Source organism: Crassostrea angulata, chromosome 8, assembly GCF_025612915.1.
Source record: "Crassostrea angulata isolate pt1a10 chromosome 8, ASM2561291v2, whole genome shotgun sequence".
In the NCBI taxonomy this organism is placed as follows: domain Eukaryota; kingdom Metazoa; phylum Mollusca; class Bivalvia; order Ostreida; family Ostreidae; genus Magallana; species Magallana angulata.
The window spans coordinates 38,672,199-38,693,024 of NC_069118.1; the positions used below are offsets into that span (position 1 = coordinate 38,672,199).

Sequence of the window (20,826 nt, forward strand, 5' to 3'; positions counted from 1 at the left end):
GCCCACTCAGCCATGCCTCTTTGAAATCAACAAGACTTGTCTGGCCTTTGAGCTAAGACTACATAATCGCTGCATATTTCGGTTGAAACCGCGTCATTTCTAACTTGTTTTGACGTAAGGAATAGAAAGCTGCGCCCTACTGAAAGTCCAAGGTCTTCTTAAAATGGTTCTAAGTAGTATTTTACACAAACATAAACAAATAAAAGAGAATATTTGATCAGGAACAACAGTGACTGATCTAACAGTCATGCTATAGTTTCTTTAGTTTTATGGTCTTTAGGATAACAACTTAGGTACATGAGCATTTTAGTTTACATACCGCTTCCAAAACACTTAAATAAATATTTACATTATTGGCTCAAGATATAATTTATTTCATCTAATCTACTTTTCTGTCGAAATCTATCCTTATAAAAATTGCGGTGTATTGTCATGTTGTAACTAGTTGTCATGTTGTAAATTTTGTATTTACACCCAGTAAATTCAACATTTAAAACATGACAATATTATGTTTGTATGCGGAGATATTATGTAAACATGTACCTATATTTAAATGTACCTAGTTTAAGTTTGCAGATAAATGGCACGTGATTCAAATAGGTTTGTTTTGACTCGATAAGATTGAATTAATACCAAGATTTATGATATCATATCAGAACAAACAATATAAATTATATATTTTTCAAACATTAAAAGACAAATATATATATATATATATATATATATATATATATATATATATATATATATATATATATATATATATATATATATATATATATATATATGTTGTTGAGAAAAAATGTATCGTATAGAATATTTTTCTTTATTTTAATTATATCAATAAATTTTATATCTATATAGGTACCCTTTAATTATGATATATCATATACATTCATGTCAAAAATGAAAGTTTTCTGACAACAGTTGTTGTTCTTACCTTGCATAAATTTTAAAATAAATTATGATAAAAAAGGCATTTATTAGAAAGCACTTCTTCAATTTTAACGTATACCTTCACTTCATATATGGGCCCAAGGACATAAGTCGATGGAGTGTCTGACACATTTACCGACTTAATAACCTACTCGGATGCTCTGGTTATTGGGATAAAGAGATATCAGTGGTATATCACTGACCTAATGAGACGGGCAAATCTTACTACAAACTTCATTTTTTTTCGTTAAAAAAGTACCTTGTTATCCTAAAATTTAAAATCTATGGTGGAATATCTCTGCCCCTTGTGTGCAAGTTATTTTTCTATCAAATATGTCGACATGCAAGATAAATATATGTTGACATGCAAGATAATTATGTCAACATGCAACATAATTATGTTGACATACAAGAAAATTCCAATCAGATAAGAATTGTAAAAAATCTCAAATATCACCCACCTGTTACATCCAAGATGCTAGATGCTACCTTTTTATGTCGACATGCAACTTATTTATGTTAACATGCAACTTATTTATGTCGACATGAAACTTACTTATGTTGACATGCGATATGAATATGTTGATATGCAACTTATTTATGTCGACGTTAAACTTACTTATGTTGACATGCGATATGAATATGTTGACATGCAACTTAGTTATGTTTGCATGCGAGATAAATATGTTGACATGCAACTTATAAGTTGTTTATCAACATAACTAAGTTGCATGTCGACTTAAATATGTTGCATGTCAACATATTTATCTTGCATGTTAACATAACTAAGTTGCATGTTGACATAAAGAAGTTCCATGTCGACATAAACAAGTTGCATGTTAACATAAATAAGTTACATGTTGACATCAATAGGTAGCGAATCTTATAACTCTTATTTGACTGCAGTTTTCTTGCATGTCAACATAGTTATGTTGCATGTTGACATAACTATCTTGCATGTCAACATACGTATCCTGCATGTTGACATAATTAATAGAAAAATAACTTGCAGACAAAGGGCAGAGATATGCTACCATAAAAATCTAACCATAAACGCAATCAGAATATTGTTGTGAAGTTAGCATGTCTTGTCTACAATTTTTAAGCAATGAGATGCAATCATGGAGAAATAAAAAAAATTTCTATACCCTTAAGAGACAAATTTAGAATGATGTTTTCAGATCCATTTACCGTCAACCATAACAACATAAGGTCCCTTATTTAAAAGGCTGAGGCGTTGTTTCTTTTATAAAAAGAAAACTCTCGTAGTTGAACAGATTTTGCAAATTTTGGGATAAATATTTTGTGTTGGCTATAACAAAGACCAGTGGCTCTTTTAAAATGTGTCTATTGGGACCATTTTGCTAAAATAAAATGACATAAAATTAAATGCAATATTTTAAAATGTTTTACAAATTATTTCCCCTTCTCGAGATAAAAAAAAATGAAACTTTTACAGAAAGGTTCTGAAACTGGTAAGTTACCGGTGATGAATGCTGGTTTCCTGCATAAATTTTCTATTGCTTTGCGCCGTAAGCCAGCTTTTCTTTTGATTTCTATTTTGAATATGTCAAATGACCGATTGCTGCGAGGCGTTGAAGAATCTCGTATAAGTACAACATTATCAGCATTCAGGTTACGGGGTTCATAATTCCATTTACGCCGGGACTGTAAAATGTATCGGTATTTTGTCTTTGAATGTCGTCAAAACTTCATCAAGTACCAACACATACTTGTCTAGCATGCGGTGGATGTCTGCAAAATTCAATGATTCGGACACAACACTCAAGGAATCCACTCTTCCTGCCATAAGCATGAATGGAAAAAAATCAAAGTACTGAAGTACTGAAAGCCGGGCTCTTTTGGTGTGTCTTTATGCATATTGTGTAGTACTGACTGAAAATCTCTCTCTCTCTCTCTCTCTCTCTCTCTTTCTCTCTCTCTCTCATGCTTTTAATGTAGGCAAAGCATCAGAGAGCGACCAATTAAATTTTGTAAGCGGCTGTAAACAAAAAATAAGTCTGTCTAGTAGAAGTTAAAAAGTTCAACAGTTGCTGCCTTGAATTTTGCAACAAGCATTATATATTCAATCCCCGTTTCTTCATCGTGCAGCAAAGTAGTTCATGGAAATTCATGCGCATTGTATGTGTCCAAAATGCATAATAATGATTTAAAAACACGTAATTATTAAGAAAACTAAAAAAGATAGACAATTCATTCGAAATTTAAAAAAAGAAACAAAATGCTAACACTTTTGACAAAACGTGGCTCTTTGTGTAACTATTTGGTATAGCGGAAGCTTTACCTTGACGCTGTTTGGTTTTTTGTTTATTTGTGCTATTTGTAGTAACATTGGTGATTGGCCTGCCTATAGCCAGGACTCTGCTTTCAGCAGAGCCCGGCTAATCATTGGCGTATATTTGGAAAATTATGCGAGAACTATTGATGATGAAGACTTTACGTAAAAAATCCAACAAGGGTCTCATGTATTCTGATCGATATTCAAGCAACATTGTGTCCCACATCTCTTTAGTTATCGCTTTCATTTTTACCCAAATGCTTTATATTATATATACTTGCTTTTCGTTATTGTATTCAATTTCACTTTTCATATGTTGCAAGAAAATTTGAGTTATATTAAAATGTACCAAGTTCTTGTCCTGTACTTATTATTTCCAAAATACTAGTAGTTAGCTCTTGCTTATTTCCTCTGTTTTATTAGACCCAGCATGAATTATGAAATACATTATTGTCTGTGTTACGACAAGTAAGCTGTTAACATTACTTTTTAAAATGTGTACCAAAGTAGTTACAAACCAATGACATGTCTTTTTTGGAAGAATGTATGTAAGTTAAAAACATTGTGTCGTTCTTTTTGTCGAAGTATTACAACTCGTGATTAAATAATCATAAAAAATGACCAGATACACTGTTGATTTTTTGTTAAAGAAAAATTATATAAAAAAATGACTGATGGATTATAAATAATAAAATGATGAAATAAATTTCAAGCGACATAAAGCATTACCTCTTTATATGGCATATAATATGTCGTTAATATTGTTAAAAAATATTTTTTTCTTTTGTTTTATCTTTTTTAAGCGAAGATGAACTGTTCAAATATTCATTTTAAAACAAATGTAGTTCGTACTTCACAAAATGATTTTGATATTTTCAAAATATTAACTAGTACAAATGTTTGCTTCAATGTTTTGATAATATGTTTTTCCTATTTACTAGTATAACATTAATCAGAAGGTCAATCCATGTAACTTGATTAAACACTTACACACTCGAGCAGTGATATGAACAATTTTTACACATACGATGCATGATCATAAAAAGTGCTTTTTGTATCAGAAAGATGCTCACAACTCACAAGGTACCATGAATATGAATTTTGATTTAACACTTATTTCATGATCATATAATCCAAAATGAGTAAAGTTAATTCAGACAATCCGTTGCCTCATAAAGCATAGAATATATACACCTTATATGTCCATTATGATTCTAAACCAAAACTAAAACCCGTTACATCCTTAACTGCACTTAGAAACTTAAAGTACATAAACATTAGCCACTGATGGACTATATATTAATATCTTTTTTTTGTTTGGGGGGGGGGGTCTCAAACCTTTCTACATAACTGTTGGTGTTAGTAGAAGAAGTAGGAGAAACTCCGACACCGGAAAAAGCTTCCTTATGATGACCGCTGAGTTCAAGGTTTACCACTTAAGGTGAACAATTGGAGCATTTTCTATATTGATTTCCTTTACAATCGGAGAACAATTAGCAGCGGCAATGGTATACTTTATCTGTATCACAACATATACAGTTATACCAAATTTCGGGTTTTCTCGGGGAGAATGAAAAGTGAGTAGCTTTTATGCCTTTGGTTTTCTTAGTCTTTAATGAGAAAAAGTATATTGACGTCATGGGCATTTTTAAAGTCTTAAGACAGCTCAGTACATGTATGTATAAAAATTCAATAATAAAATTTCGTGGTTGTAGGTCTCACTGTAAATATATCCTTCTTTTCTTGATAAAAAACAAAAGATTAGGTTTCTTTTCGATTTATTAAGTTAGTTTATTTTGGTTTTTTGTCCTTTGATTTAGTTTATCTTTTTATGATAGACATTTATTTCATACCAAATTTCACCAATACATTCCGTAATATATTACAATGTCTTAAAGGGTCATTAGTTTGACTAATATTTAAACTCGTTTCAGGTTCTTTTTCTGATGACCAATGCATTCTTCTGTATCACTTCGATAATACTATCAAATGGCTGAGCTGAATTTTAATCTAACGTCAAAGCACGTTGGAGATGCTGAACACAACATTTCTTACAATGGAAAGAACAATACACCATTAAATGTAAATATGGCTGGTCATCAATACTATGTGGATAATCTTTTTTATGTGCATAAATCATTAGAAGATACCTTTATGTGCATTTGTTTCATTATCGCTTCCTTTGGGTTCGTCGGGAATCTTGCTACAATAGCTAAGATTGTGCACGATTTAAACTTACATACACCGACCTTTACTGCAATCGGATGCCTGGCAATGGCAGATGTTTTGTCAATTGTTAATCTCAACTTCATTATTGTTACAAACAATGAAAAATTTGCCGAGACATGGATAATCTTGATGAGGTCGTTCTTTTATTATATGTTTTATTGGAGTTCGTCCGGTCACGTGTTGTTGCTGTCCATCGTCAGATATCTACTTACAGTGCATCCATTACAAAGCCGACGATATTTAACTGTGGCACTGATAGCTTTGTTTTCTCTGGTAGTATGGTTTATAAGCTTCCTTTTCGGAGTGATCAAAACTTATTTATTCTATATTCATGTAAACAATGGAACCAATGTACTGGTGTTAGTTAATGGTATCGCCTATACCATTGCACTACTTTCAGTCTGTTCTGTCACGATTTTGTTGCATGTTTGGAAAATTAAGGCCATACAAACTTCCCCGTCTATAACTAGACATACACGAAAGAGAATGAATTTGGTGGTTACTGGAATTATTATTGTTTTTGCACTTTATCAAATTTTCACTATTGCGGGAGTCTTTTACACATATATGTGTAAGGTTTCTGAAGATTGCAAACTAACAGTTTTTAATGTGTTTACTTTCGGTGGGATATTGACGGGATGTATAAGTTATTCTGTCAATCCTTACTTATTCTTTTTCTTATCGATATTTTTATCCCGTTATGATAAATAACGTTACTTGTTCATGCATGCATAGATAATCGAAGTACAACTATCAAAAAATGTATAAAGAAGATGGGTGAATAAGGCGTGTAAAATGCCCATATGAGAAATAATTAGATACTGCAAAATTAAAATATCATTAAATCTGATACTTTAAAAAAAATAAATTAAAAACAATGTATATTTAACGTATCATCGGTTTGTAATCCTTAAATATTTTAAATACTTGCAATATGTGGATTCAAACTCTCGTATGCGTGTCGAAACCTCCAAATAGTGTCAGTTTTATAACTTCAATGCATTTTCTTTCATAGAGAGGGTCTGAGCTCCATATTTTTGTCATAGTCTAAATGCAGTTTAATGGAATTTAAACCGATTTTAATCAACAAAAATGTGGAGAGATGACCCACTATACTTTAAAAATGTCATTTTGTAGCCCAACAATTGAACGTTTTAGAAAAATAATACAAGTCCGTAAATTCGTGGCCAACGTCTCATAAAGCATTTAAACACCGCACTTTGTTGTGAATGAAATGGCTCAGTGGTTAGAGCAACAGACATTAGTTGACTTTATAGAACTTGGGTTTTTAGGTTGTGGGCTCGATACCACCAAAACTTAGGATTTTTGAAAAAATAATTCTTATCGTTTTCTTTTTTTTAAGATTTCAAACTGAATATAGTTAGAAATTACCCTTTTGTAAACTTGTTTTATAACATATCAAATATATTTAATTGAAAAAAATGTTAAATTTGAAATTGTATTTTACGACTAAACCAAATGGGCAGTTGCGCTATCTTATTCCCCCATCTTCTTTATAATGTCCGATTATACGTTTTTCACAGGAATATATATACCTATCAATAAAATTACAAAATTGATGTTTATACAGTTTAAAACAAATTTTCATGTTGTGTTTCTAACAACAAGTTGAGTTTCTGACAACAAGTTTCTAACAACTAGTCTAGTTTCTGACAACTAGATTCTAACAACAAGTTTAGTTTCTGAAAACTAGATTATAACAACTAGTTAAATTTCTGACAACTTGATTCTAACAATAACAACCAGTTTAGTTTCTGACAACTTGTTTCTAGCAAACAGTTTAGTTTCTGACAACTTGTTTCTAACAACCAGTTTAGTTTTTGACAACAAGTTGACAACTACATGTAGTAAAGTTTCTGACGACTAGATTTTAACTACCATTTTAGTTTCCGACAACTTGTTTCTAACAAATAGTTAAGTTTCTGACAACTAGTTTAGTTTCTGACAACTAAATTCTAACAACTAGTTTAGTTCCTGACAACTAGTTTCTAATAACTAGTTTATTTTCTAACAACAAGACTAGATTCGAACAACAAGTTGTTTTTGACAACTAGTTTCTAACAACTAGTTTAGTTTCTGCCAACTAGCTTCTAACAACTAGTTTAGTTTCTAGTTTGGAGCTAGATATTTTGAGAAAATGCAATATCGCTTGCCCTTTTTATGGTGTTAGCTGATGAGATAGGTAACAAATAACATTTCCTCCGAATATTTTGTCATGAGGAATACAAACTGATTTTTAAGAATTTTTTCCCCTCTATAGTGCTATATAGTGAAAACAATTACCGGTGTGATACCTTCAAGGGCTGTGTGTTAAATTGTAAAAATGCATGCAGATGCAAGTTTTCAGTATTTTATGTCAAATCTTGATGACAGAAATTAGTTTCTGCAGTCTGAAGATAGAAAAATGCTTTTAAAATTTTGTAATGAAAAAAATATGAAAAATGATGATTTTTGGTGTGGAAAAAATTTAATTTTCAATATATGATAATACAAACCTTTTGAAATGGATGATATGAAGTCACTGGAGCTTAGAATATTGGTTTCTGTGTTCTAGATGCTGTAAAAGTGTGCAGATCAGTTGTCGCAGTCATATATGGTGCCCCCAGACTTTGTCGTAAGAGTACGCAGCGACTAGTTTTTCATCGAATGACCAATATTTAGGTTTACGGGCAAGTTACAGAATTAGGCGACAAGTGCGAAACAATGCGAAGAAGAACATGAACACTCTAACGAAGGATTCTTTTGACAAAAACTTTAATTTTTTTGATTTTTGCTCACCTTATGTGAGATTTCATTTCATTTCCTACATAGTCATGATTCAAGGAATGAGAGGATTTGGACAAATATGTGCTATGTGTATGTCTATTTTACATTGAATTATCCATTTGTAATAATTTAAGGCAAAAACATGCTTTAACACCATTTACAAGATCACACAGATGCATATTTTGTGTAGAAAAGAGGTTTCATGCATTTAGTTGAGAAGGTCATTATGAGTCAAGTGTATATACTATCATCATGATTGAATCTAGGAGCTTTTCATGGTTTTCATCCTTAAAAACTGATGAATTTCAGTTTACCAGAAAATGTTTTTATGCATTATAGCCAAAAAATCAGTTTCTTCCCACATTTTGAGGGGAGTTCCTTATTTACAAAATACAAATACTGATATTTATGTTTGAATGACCTAAGATATTGAAACATTAGTCATTGTTAAAATGTTTAGAAGGAGATATTACTATTTTTTATATGGTAACCTCAGCACACCTGTCCTATTCTTAGTAATGAAAGTCAAAATTTGATTGAAATCATTTCATGTAACATGTATGGGTACAATATAGATGCCCCACCCATATCCACAACTATGGGGGTTGGTATGATTCTTTTTTTAGTATTGTGATATGGCATGCACTTATGTGATTTCTCTTGTAAATATGCATAAGAAATGCATTGCCTTATTGAATTACTCCATGTATATGCTTATTGCTCTTGCTGTAAATTATCTAACATGTGTCAATCATCATTGATCAGTAATTCTCTTCAAATTCTATAGGGATGGCCTGATGAGGGGTATAATTAAGTGTGTCCAATTGAAATTTCATGGCTACTTTTGCTCTACAGATAGAATGTTACATAAATCACAGAATGAAGTTGCATCCCAGTTGTTTCTTTTACATTTCTTATCATCAAAGCAAGATTTATGGTTGTCAGAGCAGATCTGAGCTCCATTACATGCTGATTTCATTTTGGCTGTCCTGTGTTACAATGCTGCTTTTAGATAAAAGTGAGTATGGCAGTGTGTAGACAAGTAAACAGGCTTTACCTGATATATAAATTTACCAGATACAGATTTCATTTTTGACCTGATAATTCACAATATAGTTATGAAATGTGTGAACAATAGGGGTAAATTTCTTCTTTGTTATGCAATGATTGCATAATGAAGTGACTCTAATGGAATATTTTTATTTTGATTTAAAGAAAAATGTATGTGCTCTGATTTGGTACCAAGGTGATTTTGTATCTTGTTGTTTTAAGGATAAAAATTGGCTTCAGGTCATGCATGGTGTGAGGCTCCAAATGTGTTTCATCTGTGCTATTTTCTTCAGTCTGAGTAAGGAAGATAAATCCTCAATAGCTAAAGAAATATTGGGAGCCTGGGGACAGGGTTTTGGGGATTTGGTGACAGTTGATTGGGAATTCTCAGGTGCAAATTTGAAAGGGATCTGACATCTTTAGAGTCTCTTCAAGGTATCACACCGGTAATCGGCCAATCAAAATGAATTTAGTCAATTGTAGTTCCATATATACTTCAGAATTATTTTTTTCCTTGACTGCATTTTTACATTTTCCTTTACTCAGTTTTAAAAATTTTTGTACCACTGAGTAGGATATTTCATGTACTTTGTTAGGTGATGATCTTTTTTCACAGGGACTACTTCTTTCAGGGCACATGCAGCAGCTTCCTGGGGAGTGTGCAGTCTGTTTACATACAAATGGAAAACACGTGGTTTTGAGGGTAGACCTGTTTGGAGCTAGATATTTTGAGAAAATGCAGTATCGCTTGCCCTTTTTATGGTGTTAGCTGATGAGATAGGTAACAAATAACATTTCCTCCGAATATTTTGTCATGAGGAATACAAACTGATTTTTAAGAATTTTTTCCCCTCTATAGTGCTATATAGTGAAAACAATTACCGGTGTGATACCTAAATCCATTTTAATTTGCATAAAAAGAGTAAAAAGAGTTTCTCGTGTGTTGTCAAAATAACAAAAAATGCTGAGTATATAAGCTCAAACTAAATAATTATATTATGAACAAAATTACAGTTTTTTTTTTTAAATTGAATGTTTAGAATTTGAATTTAGCTACTGAAACAAATTAATACACTGCTTCGCATTTTCTTTAATCGTTAACATTTAACACATGTTTATAGAGTTGTAATCAAAACTAAACTGAAGTTATTACGTGCAATACGGAAGTTGTCTTTTTGGATGAACAATTACTAGCTTACGAATGATTTTACAAAATTTTATCGTGCACAGTGGGTTCATTTTTGCAGTTTCAAAAATTGGATAATTATTGGATATAAAAGGGTATACTAATATCTTAGCACAAATTAATGGAAGTTATTGCTTAATTATGTCTTCTAAGTCTTGTGATAATATGACGTTGAGGAAAAGTGTTCGTATTTTTGCTATTATATTTCTAAAATTGCAAGTGCCCTTTAATTCAAAATGAATAAATTGTCTTTACTATCATATATTAATTTATATATGATATAGCAATGTTTTCCTGGGCATGCTTTAATAGTGCATCAGGCAATATAATACAAGTCGTTGACAAGATACAACTCTTTGCAAATTTTTATCAAAGAACTTCAATCAAATTGATTTTAGGAAAACATAAAGTAGCCAGAAATCATTGTCTGGTCGCCATCTGCTGTATAATCTTGCGCTACCCTCACGTTATCATTTCTACGCAGGCGCAAAATGGCAAGATTAGAACCACTATCATAACCTGCAGTGTGACCGTCAGAGACCGTCCTCCCGACGATTGAGTCGTTTACTTCTAGGAAACTACGGAGGTGTCTAGAAGAAACCTCCATGTTCCAAAAAAAGAGATAGACACCATCCTTTGGCGCTTGGAAGGATGAGATTGAAAAAGAGCTGGTTATATCCAAAGCTTCTCTGTTGAAGCGTATAGGGGTTGTACTAGTTGAGGAGGAAATGTACTCAACAAAAGCCGGTGTGTTTGATGTTGCTACAATTAGAAACAGGAATACAAAAGCCGGTGTGTTTGATGTTGCTACAATTAGAAACAGGAATACAAATTGTTTTCTTTAAAGGCGTGATACAGTTGTACATGTATATACATAATTATAAGAGGAATTTATGTTTTTTTATCGATGCAAGTGAAAAGGAAGAACATATTTTCAATCAGTATCTGATTTTGATTATTGAAACTCGTATATTAAAGGTTAAAAAATATATACAGTAAAACACGGTTATAGCGAACACGTTTATAATGAATTGACGCTTACAGCGAAGTGAATTTCATTCCCCAAGTCTCTATTTCATGTTGTAAACTTGACGGATATAACGAATCACGCTTATAACAAAGTTAAATTGGCCGTCCCTGGGACTTCGTTATAAGCGTGTTTTACTGTATTCACAATCAAGTTTAAAAGCGTACGGTTCTCTATGCGCCATCCAGAGAATGTAGAATGAAAGGGTTTGATACGTGCATCACTCTCAGACGGATAAAGATATATTTTGTCTCCTCTAGTCAGAAGGAAGATCTGAAGAGTGGAGGAAGTGTCCTGAAGCAGGCCGTTTGTAGAATCAGGCCAGACCCCAATCTCATTTAACTTGCTTCCTCCACGATAAAAATAAACCATAAAGTCAAGGCCACTTGTTTCTACGGCGAAGGCTAAGGCATACAGACCCGTCTCAGGACACGTGAATACTCCATTTGTGGAATCATAAACGTTTCCATTGTTGACAACGCTTTGAAATTCAAAGCCGTGAGATGCTGATGAAGGCCTATCCAGGGATGACATTGCTTTTGCATAAAAGGAAGAGTTATCTGAAAGAAAATAGAAGATATAAAAGTTAATATATGGCCTTATTATTGTGTTTTGTTTCGATATTACCACAGAAGCTCTTTGAAGTTGCTCATATAATAATAATTGAAATTTGAATGCAGAAAAGAAAATATAGTTATTCTATATGTAAGTAGTATCACGTATTGCATATCTTTTATTGTTTTCCCTTGCACTGAAATGTCACATTTTCATTGGTTTAAACATAGCACGTGATTGCCTCATATATCTCTATATTTGTTCTGTGAGAAATAATATTAGGCAATATGGCCGTCATTGGTCGACGCTTCGCTTATTCATTTCGACATTTCATATTATTTTATACATAAACTGCATGCCGTAAGGTCTTAAAGTATTTGGAGTAGTTGCCCTTTGAATTTCTTTTAAAATTAGAGTAGTTGCCCTTAGAATATTGACGTCACATTGTTTTGTCTGGAGCAGAACAAAATGACAGCGTCGAAATTTGCTCAAATCTCTACAGAGGAAAGGGAGAAAACATTTAAAATTGAATAGCAACAAAACATTGTAAGTAAACATGGGTGAAGCAAAGATTTTGAAAGAGTATTTGAAAGGTGAAATTGAAAATTTTGAAGAGTTTAAATGATGATCGAGTTAAATTGGACGAGATGTTAGGCATCTTATACATGGCTTTGCTTAGATCATCGCTATTTGTGAATAAATATGTCGCTTGATAGTCTTCGAGAAAACAAAACACTTATTAGGTTAGTTACTGACTCACTACGGACATATATTGGGTTGATCAATCTCATAGAAGGCTCGGCTTCGCCTCGCCATCTATGAGATTGATCAACCCAATATATATCCGTAGTGAGTCAGTAACTAACCTAATAAGTAATAATAGTGTACCGAATTATTTCTAAATAAAATGATATCCTTATATAAGTGAAACTTAAATTTCATTGTGTTTTTAAACAGTAAAAATTAAAGCCTGTATGTGTAAAATGGTTAATTTATTCGTTAAAGAATGAATCATCTAAACATCGCGATCTCACCCCTTAGTAATCACTAGAATCGGCTCTTTAAAACAAATAAACAGGCGTTGCACAATAGTTACCTGACTTTTGGAAGCCATGTTTAATATCACCGGGTGTAAATCCGGCCAAAATGGCCTCCTAATGCATGTAAAATGTATAGTTCCGGATTAAAATACACTGACCGCTGACTGCGTTAGACAGGTGACCGCCTTTTAGAGGGCAATCTTATATGATTTATAATCGGGTGATATATAAAGACTGAATACCAAAAGTAAACCCTAAGTAAACCCCGAAAGCAAACCCTGGGTTTAGTTGGGTTACTCTCGTGTTAGGTTGGTTCTGCTTGGTACTGTAGGGAGGTAAAATGTGAAATTGAAATTTTAAAAACCTCAAAGTTTGAAGAAACAAATGAAATAATATGACGAAAGTCAATTATTTGATTCCTTTGCAAATTATAGAAGGCCGATTTTGGATGTTTAGAGGATTGCTTCATTATACACTTGTGATTTTTTTGCTCTGTACAAAAACTTTAAATAACTGGTAAAAAATCTAGATAGTAAGTGTTCATGATCGAGAGAAATGCAAAATGTAATTGTATCAAATAACATTAGGTGTTAGAGGCTTTAATTTATATATTGTTTATAACAGCTAGAAAAACGAAATAAAAAAGAAACATACTTTGCTGAAGCCTCCATCCTGAAAACGTAGAATACAATGCATCAGCTGTTCCGTTGATATTGACTCTGACTTTGTCGCCGACCTTGAGGTTATACACAACAAAGCCAGTGCTGGAATCCGCTGCTACACTACTACCTCTAGAGTCTGTAAATGACGATCCAATCGCAACGTCGTTCAGAACAAGATCTGCGTTTGTGTATCGCTGACTACTGGTTGCAATCGTCCAAGAAAAGGCATGAGCACCGCTGTATTTGCAAGTGAAAATTCCTGTAGTCCCGCTGTAAGCTGATCCCTCATTGGTTGTGACATTTTTGAAAATGACGTGACCAGTTTGTGCCATTAAAGTAAGTTGAGCGTAAAAAGCGTAGTTTCCTGGTCTTTCTTGTACACTAGTACCGGTTGGTGCTTAATCAATCAAACATCTTTATTGCAATTTAATATATATGCATTGAAATCATAAAACGAAATATAGATAGATGGTATTTTTAGCAACCAAATATATTTGGTGAAAATGTTTATCTAAAGTTTCAAATTAATAAACAAAAGTTTTTTCGGCCCAAGAACTAAACCACTTACGTAGGCAATAATGCCCAAATTTGAAAATATTAGTACTGAAAATGAAACATCATTACAACGAAAATGATTGTATTCCTATGATATCTCTTAGCTGGAAACCAACGCTTATTGCCTTTATTTGTTCATTAGAAATTACAACTTACATGTATAAAGATAATACACTGTACATATACCTGCAGTGCTTCCAGAGTTTACAACAGTATTAGGGGTGAATGTTGCGTTACAGTTGGTGTTACAGAGGTCTCCATGGCAACAACCAGAACAGGGTGTATATGACCTTTGACCTCTAAGTAATCGTTTCCGTCCAAAGATTATAGGAGCAGAGGCATGATTTTCGCACGCCTGTGCATACAATCATAAGGGATGTTTTATTTAAAGTAGTTTTATTGGTGATAGTTATTTTAAAATTCGTTCTACAATAGTCATATAATTTCCTAAAACGTATTTGTGTTACATGTTGTAAGAATAAAACAAGAATTATATATTCTTACTAATATTTTACATATTTTTTAGATAAGATTTGTAAACATAATTACGTGTACGTCTTCACAGTGGCTTGTAAAATACCGTTGACCGAAAATCGGTTTCTCTCCAAGAAAACAGAGCTAAATAAGGGAAACACAAGTTTGATCTGAACATATGTGCATAATGAGTCCCATTACAAATTGTTTAAAATGAATCACAGATATAAGCAATCGAAGTATATTTTAATACAGACTTTACCTCATTGGCTCCACAGACAGTCACGTGATGACAATCACTTGGGTTCAAGGCGTGAGCACAATTGAAACACATCGGTCCCCTTGAGGTGGGGAAACCTAGAGAAATTATTACGTGGAACCATGATTATGATTATTGATGAAGTAGTGAAATAGTAACACTGTGCCAGATAATTATGCCAGTGCCAATGTGGCATTTTTGCACCCGTCTAAGCTGGATATATAACGATAAATTCAAATATGCCACATGATAGATCACTGCTTAGAGTAAACAACCACCTTTGTTATCATCGTAACTCATCTGCCAGGTGGGATATTTACCTTTCAAAAATAAATTCATACAGGAAAATAATTTTTCCCATAGGAAAACAATATTTCTACAGGAAATTTGAAATTTCTTATCGGAATACAAGAACTTCCTATGGAATTTCAATTCCGTCAGGATTTTTGAAATTTCTTAACGGAATACAAGAACATCCTATAGGAATTTCAATTCCGTCAGGATTTCATAAAATCCGACAGAAGATATTAGTTTCCCATAGGAAAACTGCCTGTCTGAATCACATTTCCACGGGAAATACCATTCTCCTACAGAAAATATAATTTCTTTAGGACTTTAGAAAATTCTATAGGATTGTCAATATTTCCTGTAGGAGAATCATTTCTCCCATGGGAATTATCATTTTCCTATGAGATATTAATTATTAAAGGTAATATCTCGCCGGTCAGGTGAAACACATTAAAACAAAAGTGGTTGTATACATGTACTTATCTATAACTACAATTAAAAAAATGTTGTCGCCAACACGTATTACACTGGTTTTAAAACTTATGCCATATCATTGTTCATTGTTGTAGAGTATTTAAGCAATTTTCAAGGTATAATATCAACAGCAGACAATCAACATCTACTTTTAATTACTATCTTGTATTAATAGATAATCAACTAATACAGGACGATAACATTCACTTTAACTGCTCTTATTGGTTCGTCTAAGGATTCTAAGCGTACAATGCAGGTGGCGTTTAATATCAATGAATTTAGGAAGAGGCGAAGAATATATATATATATATATATATATATATATATATATATATATATATATATATATATATATATATATATATATATATAACTTTTATATAAATTCGGATTCTATAACGTTCAGCATTTACCCGGCGCCCCACATCCCTCGGAGTTACAGAGATCGCCATTACAACACTCCTGGCAGAGAACAGATCCATGTACCGCTCTCCTGCTGTTCGTTGTAAGTATCGTTCTATTTGTGACTTTGGCACAGTTCTTTATGCAAATAAAAAGTATATATATGAAAAACATAAAGTTTAAAGGACAATATCTGGAACTGTACTTGTACCAACCAAAAATGAAAATTAAAAAGAATCTGCATTGTTACGACTTTCACATTGATGCAAAGCATGTTTAATGGGGGAACAATTAATTGACCAATATTCGGTTTTTTTTTCTTTTTTAACAAGAATATAAGGTAGATGTAGAGTTCTCTAAACATGAGACACAATACTAGTGAATAAAGAAAGGATTCACAGAATGAGAGAGAACTTCAACTTACAGAGTGTGGTAGACAACCTGACCAGAAAGAGACATCGCCGTTCTCCTTTCTATATCTCTGTACACCACAGACCTAGGACAGGTATATGAAAATGTGTGTAGTTTCATTAAAACAATTCTGAACTTCCAACAACTAAAATTATCTAGCGTTAAAATATGCTGTTCTGGTATGCTACCGCTTTTAAAAAGCGGCAGCGCATAAGTGCAGATGACTTTATTCATGAGATCGTTCAAATTAAAACTGTTCATGTTCAAGAAACAACACGTGCAATATGATCTCGCCAACTTACATCTCCGTCTTGGCAGTACTCAATTCGTTCACAGAACCGAGGCTCTAATACGTCATCACAGCGTAGACATTTTAATCCAAACCCTTAAAAATAGTAAATATTACAAACGTTTCTCTCAACTATTGTTGCAAATGTTTGCAGAATAATAAAGAGAAACTCTACATGCAATGAACATGTCGCTGGTTCTCATTATTATAACAAAACAAGAATAAATTTGTTTTAATCATTAAATCATCCGATTTGCCTTGAGTTTTTACGATAGTCTTTTTTCTTATTTAGACCTATATACATGTATATACATGTATATATAGCCAAAAAAAATGTTGGTATTATAGTGGTATGGGTTAACTAGGATGAGGGGGTATAAATAGTTGATATATTTAACATCGAATGGCTACAATTATATACATAGATGGACGTTTTAAAAGTGTTTGTTACATGCACAAATATATTTTCCCAATCATTCTTAAAGTGGCTGAATTGTAAACAAATTGACCACCAAATCTGCCTTAAATTTTTAAACACGATAAATTGTTTTGGGCAATAAACTTCCATTTAATAAAGAAAAAAAAATTAAGCTTTAAAATTTGAGAATTTTCCTTTTCCTTTTTAATTTCATTCATTTAATTTACATTCAAAATAAGTTGTAAGCATTTTTCACAATAATTGTGTATATAGCAAGACTTGGAGACAAGACATGAGATTAAATCTAATTTTTCTTGTTTATAATAATTATCATAACATTGTGTATGAGAGGTGTGGAACGCTGTGGCGGATGACTAGGCCAGTGCCAAGGTGGGATTTTGCTCCTGTCTATTCAGCATATAAGAATATGCGTCATATTAAACACCATTTATTAAAGAAGTTTATAATCACTTTTGCTAATTATACATCTCACTTGTCAGATGAAACACTATCATAAAAATAAACTCCTAGAAGAAAACAATTAAACAATTCTTCCTACAAGAAAAACAATTTTACAAGAGAATATTTAAAATTTACTACCGGAAATAAAGACTTTCCTACATGTATTGAAATTCAAGACAAATCCGATAAGACATATTAAGTTTCTTTAGGAAAATTACTTGCCTGAATCAAATTTTAGCAGGAAATGCTTTTGTCATATATGAAATATAATTCATTTAGGATTTTCAAAATTTCTTGTAGAAAAATTATCTATCCTATGGGAATTATTACTTTCCTACAAGGTATTTAATTCAAATGGTAAATATCTCACCTGTTATTAAGACAAACTTATAACAAAAGTGGTCATATACTCTCAAGACAATGGTCTATTACTAGGTATACATTGATTTTTACGAATCTGCATCATAAGTGGGTGCAAAAATGCAACCTTGACCCTGACATAATTATCCGGCACAGTGTTAAAGGTATAATTATTTGTATTAAAAATATTGAAATTAACAAGAAAAAATTGTCTGACGTTTTAACTAGGCTTAGTGTTTTGAAAGAAATCTTTTACGACAATGGCAAGATTGCATATACATTTATTTACGTAATGGAAATGCTACAAACTTTTATGCAAACCATGTTTTTAGCAAAGTATAATAATTAAGAGAAAAATTACAATACTACTATTATTTGATTTGTGCATGTGATACTTGTATTTAACTGAACATATACTTAAATATTTTGCATAGTTATATATCCTTTAAAAGAAAAGAACCACTTGTATAAAATGTTTACCAATCTTTGCTCTCTTAATACTTACATCTACGATAAATGTTATAATGATTAATTAAAAAATATTTTCATTATTGCAAAGATTTTGTGACCAAAAGAACAAATCGGGTTCTTTGAAAGTTTCAATAAAATATTCATCGCAGAAAATAAAATGGAAAACACCCTACCTTCTACTTCCTGTGAGGCAAGTACAATCAAACCTGGAAACAGATCACGAATTCCAATTAATATGTACGCATGACATATCTTATTGAGAGAGAGAGAGAGAGAGAGAGAGAGAGAGTTTGTAGAAAGACTGAAAAGTAGAGAGAGACGAAGGAATAGAGACAGGAAGGGAGTTTACAGAAAGACTGAAAACGAGAGAAATAAAAGGAAAAAAAGACCATATATTGTGCAAAGACAACGAAACATATTATCCAAAGAGATCAAAATGGCTGTTAGATTTCCAGATCGCCTCAAATACCAACGTGCAATTTCAAAATTCTTATCAGAGGACTGTTGTACTGGAAATAAAGATAACACAGTATAATGCGGCTAGGTAGTCGAAACCAGGTACTAATAAACGGTATACGGTTTTTGTATAAGTGATAATGCTGTAAAATGGTTTCAGTAACCGTATCAGATGAATTAAATAAATTGAAATCAAACTTTTTGTTGTTAACATTTGATCAAGAATCATCTCCAAATTGTTTTAGCTCTTCAAAATGAATGTTTTATCATCACGAGATAAAAAGAAACCAAACAGGTATATAGAGATTAAATATTATAGACTGCCTCAGGTAACTGTTTCCCAAACAAATCAATGAAGAAATTTTTTTTCCTGAGGGAAATAAACAAGAATGGAAGCAAATTGCTTACGGTTTATAAAGGGAAATGTTGAGAACTTTTCTGCATTCGGAAGCACTTTGCCCTAATTTTAGTCTATTTTTTAAATGTGATCATCTGAGTACTTTCATGTTTGTTGCAATGCAAAATCACCGTATAGTTTGTTTTATTTTTGATTTGTTTTGTGAAACCTAGAGAAGCCGTTTTAAAAGCGAATTCTTGGATTCTTTCATGTCACTAGGTGATCATCGTTTGAACCGTTAGCTATTTTTAAACATCAAATAATAAACCAAAATGTGAATTTTTTGTGATATGATATAAGATTTTAAATAAATAAATGTGAAAATGCGCTTGCATATGAGTCTTTATTGAATGCTATTCAAACTATCTTTTCACAACATTTTTTTTTTTTTAGAATTATATCAATATTATCATTATTATTGGAATATGAGGATTTACAATGTACATACATGTATCAATACTTATAAAAACGCTGGTAGATTATAATTAGGACAAAATATTGGTACACAATTCACTTTAAATCTTTTACACGTTGCTTCAAAATCCTGAATTTTATGTATTTATCATAAATCCCATAATAACTTGCATATTAAAATATTCAAATTAACTTCAATGCAAAGGCATGTGATGCAGTTGAGTCATGCAAGCATCAGAATATCTTTAGAAGAGTCATTTGAATGATCACATTTTTATTAACAATGTAATGTTCTATCAATATGCAAATATAAATTTCACTAAACAGATAAAAGAAAAAAAATCAAAATGTTTTATTCCATCGTTCATTGTTCATATAAGTACAGGAAAAAATTCCACATCTTTGACCAAAAATTTTCATTAACAAAATAAACTCTACATTATGTTTTTGATAATTTTATAGACAGAAAAAACAGGTTTGTGATACATTTACAAAGTTACTTCTATGTAAACAAAAACAAAGTTTATGTTTTGATTATTTAACTAGAAATTCTAAACTGTAATATCTAACTTTCATCTTAATTATTGAAACACTAGAAGCAGGGGGAAAATACATCATGGACATGTATCTTTGACATGTTTGCAAAAAATGTTTAACTTCCCAAAAATAAATTGTTGATGTGCAAAACTTGACAACACCAAAACATGAAAATAAATGAATCAGTCTAAAAACGTCATGCGTTTGTAAGAATTTATGTCTGTAATATCTTTTATTAAAACAAAACGGTTGAAACAGTGATATTCAGTCACGCTGAAAATTATCAAAAGAGGGGAATGAAAGAAAATAATTTAACTTCATTCTGTCAGTGATGTGTTTTTGAAGTATTTAGAATAACTTCGTTATAACTGTTAATAAGCATGCTGCC

At 31.9% G+C, this 20,826-nt stretch overlaps 1 protein-coding gene across 2 annotated transcripts; it reads right to left on the bottom strand.

Moving 5' to 3' along the window:
- Nucleotides 1–10,836: 10,836 nt before the first annotated feature.
- Nucleotides 10,837–19,119, bottom strand: LOC128161262 (uncharacterized). 2 transcript variants are annotated; one of them, XM_052824516.1, is made up of 11 exons: nucleotides 19,024–19,119; nucleotides 18,808–18,840; nucleotides 16,937–17,019; nucleotides 16,648–16,719; nucleotides 16,235–16,361; nucleotides 15,063–15,157; nucleotides 14,876–14,944; nucleotides 14,513–14,681; nucleotides 13,764–14,168; nucleotides 11,682–12,074; nucleotides 10,837–11,249 (listed from the first exon to the last, which is right to left on the bottom strand). In XM_052824516.1, the coding sequence occupies exons 1-11, from the start codon at nucleotides 19,049–19,051 to the stop codon at nucleotides 10,882–10,884; spliced, it is 1,842 nt and encodes a 613-aa protein (XP_052680476.1). In that variant the 5' UTR covers nucleotides 19,052–19,119; the 3' UTR covers nucleotides 10,837–10,881. The 2 variants fall into 2 exon arrangements, with proteins under 2 accessions (XP_052680476.1, XP_052680475.1); XM_052824515.1 differs by having other exon boundaries at nucleotides 10,837–11,294.
- Nucleotides 19,120–20,826: the final 1,707 nt, after the last annotated feature.